Source organism: Mustelus asterias, chromosome 1, assembly GCF_964213995.1.
Source record: "Mustelus asterias chromosome 1, sMusAst1.hap1.1, whole genome shotgun sequence".
Lineage (NCBI taxonomy): Eukaryota > Metazoa > Chordata > Chondrichthyes > Carcharhiniformes > Triakidae > Mustelus > Mustelus asterias.
The window spans coordinates 92,906,131-92,918,525 of NC_135801.1; the positions used below are offsets into that span (position 1 = coordinate 92,906,131).

Genomic DNA, 12,395 nt, shown 5'->3' on the forward strand with positions numbered 1-12,395 from the left:
AAATCAGCTCTTCGCTGATTTCGGTTGCGGAGCTGATTAGTTCAAAAAGTTTAAATCCAAAGCCGTGCGGAGGCCATGGAGCTCAGTGGGGTGCCTCCACTGATGTCTCCTGCGCTAGCGCAGCATAACGGGCTGGGAGAATCACCCCCCCCCCCCCCCCCCTGGTTTTTGATCACCTGGCTTAATATCTTCAAATGTAGTTTAGTGCCAAATTTGTTGGGTAACACTTCTGTAAAGTACACTGAAAATGTTTATTATGCCAAAGGTGCTATATAAATGCAAGTGTTGTTATTGGTGGGACTGACCATTGATCAACCAACCAACAAGCTCTAAATAACAGATTTTCTAATTAATTTTGTGGGTCCAGAAGGAGCATGTTCCTGCCTCACATACACATCTCGTTCACGTTGCCAGTTCCTCCTCTCTCAGTGGCCATTGTGCCCGCCCCCCCCCCCCCACCACTCTGCAGGATTTATTCCTCCTCATCTCTTACACTCCTCCAAAGAAGAGTAGATGGATTCCCCCAGCCCAGATTTGTGAGCTGCCTATTGATGTGTTTCAGTGCTGACAACTTACTGGGCATTTAAAATGAGGCTTAACCATGAAAATAGATCAAACTTCACATCAGCATTATCAGTGGCACATGTCCTGCTCACACCCTGAACAATTTGCACAATAATTGGAAATTGCATCCTTTATCTTTTGTGGAGAGTCCTTCTGCATTTATAATTTGCTAGGCACATAGCTAACATTGTATGATACAATGTGAATGTTAAACACTTGATAAACTTTGGACTCTGGAATAGTTCCAACAGATTACATTAGGTACAGGGTAGCTAATGTAAGCCCGCTATTCAAAAGGGAGGTAGAGAGACAAAATGGAACCATTGGACAGTGAGCCTAATGTCAGTAATGGGGAAGTTGCTTGAGTCTATTATCAAAGATTTCATAAGTCGGCATTTGGAAGGCAGTGGTGTAATCAGACAAAGTCAGCATGAATTTACAAAAGGGAAATAATGCTTGACGAATCTATTGGAATTTTTTGAGGATGTAACTAGTAGACTTGACCAAGGTGAACCAGTGGATGTGGTTTATTTAAACTTTCAGAAGGCTTTCGACAAGGTCTTACATAACAGACTACTATGTAAAATTAAAGCATGTGGGATTGCAGGTAATGTCTTGAGATGGATAGAAAGCTGGTTAGCAAATAGGAAGCAAAGAGTTGGCAGAAATGGGTCTTTTTCTGATTGGCAGTCAGTGACTAGTGGGGCTCCGCATGGATTTGTGCTAGGACTCCATCTGTTCACATTACATATTAGTGATTTGGAAAAGGGAACTGTATGTATTATCTCCAAATTTGCAAATGATACAAAGTTGGGTGGGAGGCTGAGCTTGAGGAGGATGCAGAGATGCTTCAGCGTGATTTGGACAGGCTGAGTGTGTGGGCATATGCGTGGCAGATGCAATATAATGTGGATAAATGTGAGGTTATCCATTTTGGTAGCAATAATCGGAAGACAGATTATTACTTGAATGAGTGTAAATTGAGAGAGGTGGATACTCAACAAGACCTTGGAGTCCTTGTGCATCAGTTGCTGAAAGTAAGCGCCCAGGTACAGCAGGCAGTAAAGAAGACAAATGGCATGTTGACCTTCGTAGCAAGAGGATTTGAGTATAGAGATGGGGATGTTTTGCTGCAATTGTATAGGGCGTTAGTGAGGCCACACCAGGAGTATGCAGTTTTGGTGTCCTTATTTGAGGAAGAGTGCCCTTGCTATAAAGGAAGTACAGCAAAGGTTTACCAGGCTGATTCCTGGGATGGCAGGTCTATCATATGAGGACAGACTAAGTCAGTTAGGATTATATTCACCGGAGTTTGGAAGAGTGAGAGGGGATCTCCCAGAAACTTATAAAATTCTAACAGGGTAGATTCAGAAAGAATGTTCCCAATGGCGGGGGAGTCCAGAACTAGGGGTCATAGTTTGAGGATAAGGGGTAAACCTATTAGAACTGAGGTGAGGAGAAATTTTTTTATCCAGAAGTGGTGAATGTGTGGAATTCACTACCACCGAATGTTGTTGAGGCCAAAACGTTATCTGATTTCGAGAAGAAATTAGATATAGCTCTTGGGGCTAAAGGGATCAAGGGATATTGGGGGGGGGGGGGGGGGGGGGGGGGGGGGAGGGGTGGGGGGGGGGGCGGAGGTGATGGTGGGATCATTCAACTACTATCTTTTGTATTAAGCTACAATTAATCCACCTGCAGACCATTCCTGGGGCCAAATAAGTCATTGATGGAGATGTGTGGCAGTGAAAAATAACAATCAGTCACTCACAATTCTTTAATGACAATCGTCTGTTCAATCAAGTCAAATTAATAATAGTCTGCAGGCTGAGGCAGTCTGCTGTCTTAACTTGATGATGCAAACAAAGTTTATTCTTGTTCAGTCACATCTTAAGGTTGAGTATGACCTTGGTATAGAAACCCCTCCAGTTACTACTTTATGATATGATACCACCATTATGTAGCTTTGTGAACAATACACATTTATTTACCAGGAGCCTCACACATGAGATTTTTGTTGTTTAATATGGCTACTTCAAATATCCTTTGCCTATATCATATTTTTCTTTAGTTTGGTATTACTGTTAGATTGTACATTTTCCCCACCCCACTCTCTTCCACACCCATGTTAATCTGTTCAGGAAGTATGTTTACTTAAATAATATTGTTCTGCAGTTTAAAATCCAATGTTCAAATTTTTATTCAACTCAAATCTAACCTAAAAAGGATTACTTTGTGGCCACTCAATCGTTGGTTCACATTTTGGAAATCAGAATGTACAGTGCACAGATTTTCACTGGTGGGCTCCATGCCACAAATGCAGAACTCTAAATTTACTGCAATAAAGTCAATATACCTGACTATAATGTTACTGATTTCATCTTCACTCTTGCTTCCCAAATTAATAGGCCATCTTGAACTTATTTATGATAGCATCTCATGGATCATGTGTTTGTGCTCTGGTGCTTTCAGCACTATTTCATTCTCTTTTCCTTTTTGACTTTAATGCTCTTGTATAAAATTTGAATAAAAGATATATGAAAAGGAAAATAAAAGACAATTATATGTAGAAATCACTTCTCCTTGTCACCAGTCTTTTATTTACATTATGTTTTTAAGACTTTTTCTTTTTTCTCCCATGGCAACTAGCTAATTGTCACGGATGGGCCAAAGCTATTTATCTCTCAGTAATGAATCTTCAGCGCTAGTAAATGAGCAGACAACATGACTGCAACAGATCCATTTATCTCTCATTCCAGAGACGGAATGTCTTAACACATGCTTAAAGTTGAATGGTCAGTAGAACCATAAGTTTACAATATTTAATTCTCTTGGCTCCATTAGGTTTATTCTCATTCTAGAACAATCTAATTGGTCTCACTGCCCCAATCCGTCTCCTTCGCCTTGTATCTTCCTCTGCTTCAAAAATCTCTCCTATTTTTCTTTACTGGATTTAATGGTCTTGGCAAAATGTTCACTGCTGCAGCCACCCTCGATGAACAGAATTTTCTCCTAATCTTTTTTTAAAATTAATTGTCCCTTCCATTTGAACAGAGGGAATAGTCATTCCCTATTCACCATTCTTTCCTAATTTTAAAACTCTCTATTAAATCTCCTCATCTTTCAATGTTAAAGTGGAAATATTTCCCATCCTTCTAGTCCCTTCTCGCAACTATAGTCTTCATTCCCTGTGCTGAGCCTACACTGTACATACATAATGCCCCCTTCGAAAACTGAACCGAATGCGCCTGGCTGATTTATTCATTTTTTTATTCATCTATTCATTCCCATAATAATAAATCTCCAACACTGTCGAACCATTTTCTTGGTATATCTACCTACACATTTAGGTAAATTCATGTTTAAATCATTCGATCTGTCAAACACAGCTTTCAATGTCTTTCCACTGAGTGGACATTCCCATTCATTCTCCACACCCTCCCTAATGTATTCACACGTTTACATTATTGCATTTAAATCAGTCAGCTGATTCCTGTAACCTGTCTATATCTTCATGCTTTTACAGTCTTCTTGCAGTTTGTCAAATCTCTCACTTAGTGTCAGCAGAAAATTTCAAAATCGTGCTCGCTAGTCCCAGGTGTAAGTTGTGATGTCGACAGAGAACAAACATAGATTTAGCACACACCTCTGGAATATACCACTTCCAATCCGAGCATCACCCATTAATTCTAACTCCTTGGGTGAATTTTAACTTGCAGCATCATGTGGAGTAGTGAATAGGGCTCAAAATCTGGGAAACTGACAGTGGTCCAGGCAGCTGGCTCCAACCTGCTGACTTCCACATTAAACTAGGCTGCTTACAAAGGCCCCTTGGAAGAAGCAGGTTGTCCATTCTAATATATTAATCACTCACTCAGAATGATATGAATATGGTTTTTGGAATTTAACTGTGAGTAGCTGGGTTTTCCTGATTTCCTCGAACTTGCCTGAGGCAATTGAAGCGGCTGAAGACATGACAGGAAATGATGGCAATAGATACTGCAACCTCACAGTTGATTACTGGTCTAATTGTGTGAAAGGCTTTCTTCACAGCACTTGTGCTCAGACATGATTTTCACTACTTTGGCGATGAATTTCACAAATTTGATGGTTTGTACATCTGATCGCCACTTGGAGTTGTGATCTGTTAGATCAGAATTTAGTGCCACTTAAGTTGTTTCTTTGGACCCAGTGACATCAACAGCCAGAAGAGTACAAGCAGGAGCATCAAAAGGCTGCTTTTAGAGATCTGATGCTTCACAGAGAGAGGATCAACACAGAATTACTAAAGGATGGGTTTCATCAGACCTGTCTAAGATGGTGCTGATAGTGTACAAACTTTGATAAGGGCCTGCATGAACTTGTCTAATTGCTGCATTGGGTGTTCCACGTGGGTGATCATCTTTTTCATTGATAAAGACATTTTCATAAAAGCCCACAACAATGGGTTGTAATCTTCAACTCCCCAGCGTCGGATTGGGGTTACCCCTAGGATGCACAGGGGCATTCCTCTTGGAAGTTCCGAGCTAAGCATCGCACAGCAATTGCCCAGAAGTGCAAACTTCCTCTATACGCTTGCCCTACACTGGGAACTATCCGAAAATGCAACTTAAATTGCAAACTTCAGATAGTTCTGCCAGGGTTTCACCAATACCCACTCAGAAGGCTAAAATAATTAAAACCTTTTCTAACTTCTAGGTAATTATTGTGAACACCCAGACCAACAACCATGGGACAGTGCAGCTGGAAAGCTTGCAAGTATATTGCCCATCTTTGCTGAACTCCAATAGTAGCTTTCTCATTGATAGTTCCCAAGGTTCAATATCTGAATCCAGCTGAGCTGAATTTTGGGGCATCCTGTGGCCCTTCATGCCTACTCTCCACTGCTGTCCTTTTTCCACCATCTGCTCTTGTGCACTTGTGATAGTCGCCAGGTGAAAACTGAATTATCTTCCTTACTAGTCCTGCCAAGTGCGAGTATCTAAGTTGGTGTGTGGTCTGCATGAGATCTAGTAAAGTGCATCCTCAGAGTGTATGACCTCTTCTGAGGAGTCCTCATCATTCTCCTGCACCATCACCATTGAGAAATTAAAGACATGAAGTAAATGATTATAAACATGCTCATGTTTCATTTGCTGCGGGCTTCAATTTAACATGAGTGAGTGCTGCATGTCATGATATGTAATTCTGTCACTTTGTAACTGGGAGGCCCTCATTTCCAATGACCAAGGAAGAAGAGGTTCTTAGTTGCCCATTGCATGCTCTCCTAGTAGCTGTCAGTTGCAAGATGAGTGGAGACCAATAACCAATTCTGCCACTTGCTGGTGTTCTGTGCTCTCTTCTGCAAAGAGAGAAAAAAGAAACCAATGAATGAGAACAATGGCATGTATTCTCCCGATGGATGGAGAGCATCAGTTGATGGCTGCTATAAGTGAGGAGCTAATATTACATAAAGATGAATGTGAGTGTTAATGGTAGAAGGACAGATGGGGATGTGAGGAAGTGGATAGACAGAGGGATGGGTGCACCTGCGGAGCAAGTGGGTGTGAAGAGTGATGTGCTGGAGTAAGCCTAAGAAGGCAGAGTGAAGAGGTTAGTGTGATGCACACATGATGTTGTTGAATGTGTCATTGGCTTGTGTAATTAAAATAGTTGCGCACTAAAATTACAGTTAAACATCCAAGTCTAGTTTCTATTAAATTTTACAATCCATGAATTTCCCAGTTACAATAGTCACTTTACAATAGTGTCTCTCTAAGTGAAATTAGGTTCACAGTCAGATTAATGAATATTTGACACATTTGTGCTTCTGTGAAAAAGCTATGGTAGATTTGTTTCAGCGTCATTAATTACAAGAATGTATGACAACTTTTATTATCTTAAAGCCGTGGAAGTATTTTGTATTCTACATTTTTTTCACTGGCTTACTTAACCAAATTCTAGTTAATTTGATGGATCAAATGGCATCTTAATATTTAGTTTTATCGTCCTGCTCTCTCATTCACTTTTGATAGAAGAATGTTAGATTGTAGTTTCATGGCAGATTGACAACTGTGCTGATCAAAATTCTTTCACACATACTTATACATATGTTTAAATTGTAGTATGAAGGATTTTGGAACTACTTCCTGCCAATACTATTGGTGCTAATTGTACATTAATGTGATTTGTTGGTGTACTAGTGTGATGCACTTCTATTCTGAATTTATAAACAGCAGATTCTCATTCATTCCAAGGAACCTGGGGAAGTCACCATGTAGTTAAAGAAAAAATGGAGGATAATGAACCTGGGTTCTTATTGCACACTTCTGAGTGGCTAATTACAAAGTGGCATTGGTTCAACTCTCAGAGCACTGTGAAATGAGAGAGGGTTGAGAATTTGTTTGACAGAACATTTTTGCTAAAAAATCCCACTAAATTTCCATTTTATGTTGCAGGAGAGTCTGGTCATCATTAAATCCAAAATTCCTACCTATTGCTCTATTTACACTTGAGAAAAAGACAAAACTTCTGCCTTTGGTCAGTACTTCTGCATTCGGAAGGAAATCACAGATGACAAAAACATCTTGCAGGAGTCTTGTCAAATAATGTGATGTACTGTTCCATTTTATGTAGTTTTGCAGACAAAATCCAATAAATATCCTTGCAAAATTTGTGTTGGAATGAAGGTGAGTCGCACTATTCTTTAATGAAGAAAACAATTGTGTTGACCTAGTCAACAATTTGTTTTTCTCTTGTTGCTATGAGGAAAGCGATGTCTATAAAGTTATCTAAATTTGTGCATAACACCAAGTTGAACCTATGCTGTACTTTAGGAATATTTGGAAATGTTTAACATTGAAGTGGAAAAGTATAATATTTTACTGCTAAATATGGAAATATTAACCATCGATACAAAATGGTCAGATGGCTGGCCACAGTGAAACACTAAGCGATTTTTGGGTGAATATCAACAAATCTTTCAAAGGCAGAACAGTAGATTAAGATAGAAAATACAATTTACAAATTCATTGCACACAACATGAGACTCCAAACCTCCTTGGGCCCTCGCATTCTAACTCTTAAAGCTTGGCTGTTCAGTTATTTCTGTACAATAGCAAAATACTGGAAATCTGAAATAAAACAGAAAATGTTGGAAATACTCAATAGGTCAATCAACAGTTGTGGAGAGAGAAACAGAGTTAAATGCAAAGTCCTTTTATCAAAGCTGGAAAATATTTAGAAAATATTAGAAATTGTGTATAAAGACAAGGAATGGATGGAGGGAAGGAAAGATGCAGCTCCTGCCCTTTCACTTTCCCACTTCCCAATATCCAAGGCTCCTAACATTCCTTACAATTGAAACAGCAGTTTACTTGCACTTATTTCAACTTAGCATATGGTATTATCCTTCATGTTGGGGAGATCAAACGTAGAGGAAATGTTTTTCTGAATACATGCATTCAGTTCGCAAGCATGACCCCAAGCTTCCAGTCATTTATTATTTAATTCTCTGACCTACATCCACTCTGACCTCTCTCTACCCCTGGCATCCTACATTGTTCTAATTAAGCTTACTGGAAACTTGAACACTACCTGATCTTTTGACTAAGTGCTTTACTGCCCTCCACGCCCAACATGGAGATCCATAATTTCAAATCATCATCGCTACTCGCATTTTTCAGACAGCAACTGTTGATAATGATTCTGCTATTTCCATTTACATCTCCTCTAGACTCCTGTTTTGTTTCTTTAATTGTCCCATTGCCACCCTCTCTTGCTTTTCAACATCATGATTTTTGACATTTAATCCCTCCTGCCTTCCAACCTGGCACAAACCATCCCCTTGTTCTTTCCTCCCCTGTCCCTATCCCTGCCTCCGTACTTGCCTTCCAACCTGGCACAAACCATCCCCTTGTTCTTTCCTCCCCTGTCCCTATCCCTGCCTCCGTACTTGCTTAAAACCTGCAAGAGTAAAATGTGAAAATAGGGAGCCATCAAAGGCAGAGAACCCTCGCAATGGGTCTCACAATACCAAGTTAGTGAAGCAGTTGGGGCCATTCTGATCAGTTAATGTAAGTTGGATTTTATGGGCTACCAGTGAGTGGGAAAGCTGTCGGTTGGAAATGAAAAGTGGGTTTCCGTGCCGTCAGCGGTATGTCTACCGTCAGTCTGCTCCCATCTCAATTTTACAAGAGGAGGGAGAGGCAGTGGGAGCGCTCTTCACCGGTGGCCCAATTGAGACGCTGAAGAGGCAAATTCATGCTCACATGAAGGCTTCATTCTGCCACTGCTCAGATTTAACAGGCAGCAGGACATGTCTGCACTAACGTGCAGCAGGTTTGACCCTGTGGGCTGCTGGCCTGTGAATGGCCCCTGATGCCAATCAGAGTCCCCTCCTTATTTCCATCCTATCACTCTGTCCAACATGGCCCCCAGCCCCCTCTCTAGTCATGTCAGCCCAGCCCCAATGGGATTCCAGACCTACCTGAAGATCCAGGTTCATCACTTGAATGCCTGCTCCTTGGCCTGGCTGTACTACTGGCAGTGGCCACCACTCCTGGTGACATTGCTGATACTGGAGAACTGCCTTCCCTGAGGCAGGACTTCCTCCTGGAGAGGGACCAAAGTCTCTGTTAGCCAAAAAATTAAAGTGGGGTGAGGTGGCCAACTTGAGGCAGGCTCTCCTGTGACATTTACGCTGGGATATGGCAACCCAAACTCAGCGTATATGTATCACTTAGCGCTGTACATCCTGAGGTCCTGATTGATGCTATTGTTGCTTTCCATTTAATATGTTTCACTTAGCAATTAAAAAATGCCACACTCAGTCATTTTAACTACATTCTTTTCATGTAACACCAAAAGGGAGCCATGAACAATAGTATCCACTAGGTCACTATTTTCTATTGGAAGAGATATATTAATAACCTGAAAAATGTGAAATAGTTGTATTGTGTGATGTATGGCGGAAGGGGAGTAAAAATGTCTACAAAATTAGAAATTGCATCTGTTGAGGGAAATTGCAGGTTTTTTGGTTACTGCAATGAACGTCATTATTCACAAGAGACGAGCATATCAGGGGTGAGAACGAAAATTTAATCAAACTCAAATGTCGGAGCAGCTTGTGATTGAACCTGCTAATTTCTGGTTCTGATTTCACAATTATTCAACCAAATTGTCAGATTAAATTGCTGTATTAATTTGGAAAATAACTTTCAAGTTCACTATTTAGTTTAGAAAGTGAAAAATATGTCAGTACTCATATCTGGTCACATTTACTTGACCCAAAAATCCAGACTGCATGATCTTTAAAGATGATTTTTCCAACGTTTCAAGTGCACAAGGCATGTCACCCACCCGGGGCACAGGTGGGAAATAAATGTGCTTTCAGGGGCTGAGCTTCCATAGTGAGAGCACAAAGACAGAAAATTCACATTTTGACTTAGCCTTGCCTTGTCTTCTCTTCATAATGACTCAAAACATTGGGTGGAATTTTTATATCCCCTCCCACCAGCAGAACTTTCTGGTCCAGCTGAAGTCCGTGGACTTTTTAATGACTGCGTGGAACTCGGGTCACCTCAACCTCAGCTGTGGATCCTGGGGAGACACTTAAACGTAGTGGGATGGTGAGGAAGAAACCGTAGGCATTTAGTGGGCATGGGTGAATATAGGCACTATTGCAGTAAGGTCTCCATTTTGTTCTGACTGTAAAATTTTGTTCACCCACAGAGCCTCCACGCTGTCTGTTCATGCCAAGCTTGGGGGTACCAGCACACTCACCCAGTGCCTCAACCCTATTGAATATGAGAATGGCAGTGCTATGTCCTCCTACCCTCTTGCCAGCCTCTAGTAAGGAAGGGCACTCCCTCAGCTGCAATATAGACAGCAATCCAGGAAGGGGGACACAGGGAATGCTGCCTACATACCGGCCTTCACAACCCCTTTAGAGCAAGGGGCGCCCCGACATAAAGGGAAGGTAAGGCCTGCAAGTGACCCCTCTTCCCAAAATGGCAACTCTGAGACCCCACCCCCAGCCCCGTGTTGAACCTATCTCCGTTCCCCGAGTCCTTTCCTGTACCCCCTTAGCACTGCAAATCGTGGAGGGTGCTGGCTTCCTGAGCGCTGAATTCATCCTCTGAGGTGAAGGCGCCAGGTTCGTGCTTCTGTAGACCTGTTGTAAATGGTGCCGGCATGATGTCACACAAGCGCCAGCTGAAAATTGTGTGTGGACTCAATGTCCAGGGACTGTGTTGTTAATGACATGCTAATGTGTTCTGCGGTCCTGTGGCATGTTTCAGGCCACTCTACCAGCAAGCAGCTGGGACGAGGGGAACTTGGAAACACGCCGGCATGAATTGCGCTATCCAGATTTTGAGCCTGCACTGCCATTTCTCCAGATGGAGAGTGCGGGCTCAAAAATCACCTCCTATGTGGGCAATGCTAGTAGAACAACAGTTGGGAGAACAGTGGGAAAGTTGGGTAACTTGGACGGGTTCATGGATGAGAGGGGTGTGGAGGGATATGGTCCAAGTGCAGGTCAGTGGGACTAGGCATAAAATGGTTCGGCACAGACAAGAAGGGCCAAAAGGCCTGTTTCTGAGCTGTAATTTTCTATGGTTCTATGGTTCTAACTCACAGTCACACTGGATTGTGCATGCAAATATGCCTTTTGTTCACTAGGAAAAAGGGGATGTTTGTATCTTAAGTTCAGTATGAAAGGGGGAATGTTTGGGTTTTGAAATGCATCTTGTCCGCTTGACAGCTCAGGCTTTCCATAGTTATGTGACCATATGTTATGTGTCTGCTTCTGGAGGCCGACATCTTAAGATCAGCTTCAATAAAGTTTCTCACTGAAACACACTAAAGAGCTACAACTGTCCTTATACTTGCAACATACTTATCTACTTCCGCTTTGAAAGCCATCATCAATTCTGTCTTCACCACCCTTTCAAGCAGTGCATTTCAGATCTTAATCATTCACTGTGATTAAAATATTTTTTTCTTATGTTTACATTAGTTCCTTTGCCAATCACCATAAAAGTCTATTCCCTGATTCTTAAGCCTTACACCAATTGGAACAGTTTCTTTCTAGGCCACTTAAGACTTCAGATGTCTCTATCCAATCTCCTCTCAACCTTCTTATCTCTAAGGAGAACAACTCCAATTTATTAACAAAGTCCCTCATCCCTGAAACCTATTTCTACCCATGTTTCAATTGCAGGGTAAACGTATCTTGGATATTCACTTCATGGAACCACTATAGTCTTTGTTACAATCTGATTTAATCTATTCACAATTCCAAGTCCATTTTAAAAGCAGCTTCATATTGGGGAACTCAAAATCCTCTTCTCTCTAATTTTGGGTTTCGATAAAGCTGAAGTAATAAGATGAGAAACTACTAAAAAAAAAGAAACAAAAAATGTTGCCTCAGCATTGTCTGAAATGCAGAGGCAACAAAATATTTCTATAATTGTTATATTTTTAAAGTTGTTTTATAGTTATGCTCCAATACAAAGGAGTAGTTCAGAAGACACAGAAGACAATGAGAAATCTATTCACTGATTTGGTATACACTTGACACAAGCAATGTTATGTGCAATGCAATGGTTTCCATTCTGAGAATGAACGTGTCTCTGGGTATGCAGTCTGATGCCCAAAAATAGGAAACTCTTGTTCTGATGCGAATCTTCAGATACTGGAATAGTACTATCCATTCCACAGGAGCAGAGAAAGTCAAAAGGAAACTCCATAAGAGGTTTTTAGAAAATATTTATTATTTTGATAGGTTAAATAGGAAAAGTATATTTCCTCTTGTTGTTGTCAGTGATGATGGGAATCAACCAAAATGA

At 41.1% G+C, this 12,395-nt stretch overlaps 1 protein-coding gene across 3 annotated transcripts in view; it reads left to right on the forward strand.

The window, feature by feature from the left end:
- Positions 1–7,229, forward strand: part of LOC144497062 (PACRG-like protein) — a 38,217-nt gene extending 30,988 nt beyond the window's left edge. For 2 of the 3 annotated variants that reach the window (XM_078217836.1, XM_078217920.1), the window contains one exon: positions 7,002–7,229. In XM_078217836.1, the coding sequence (XP_078073962.1) occupies positions 7,002–7,058 (57 nt within the window). In that variant the 3' untranslated portion in view covers positions 7,059–7,229. The remainder of the gene's footprint in view (positions 1–7,001) is intronic. The other variant, XM_078217979.1, reaches the window with a different exon arrangement.
- Positions 7,230–12,395: the final 5,166 nt, after the last annotated feature.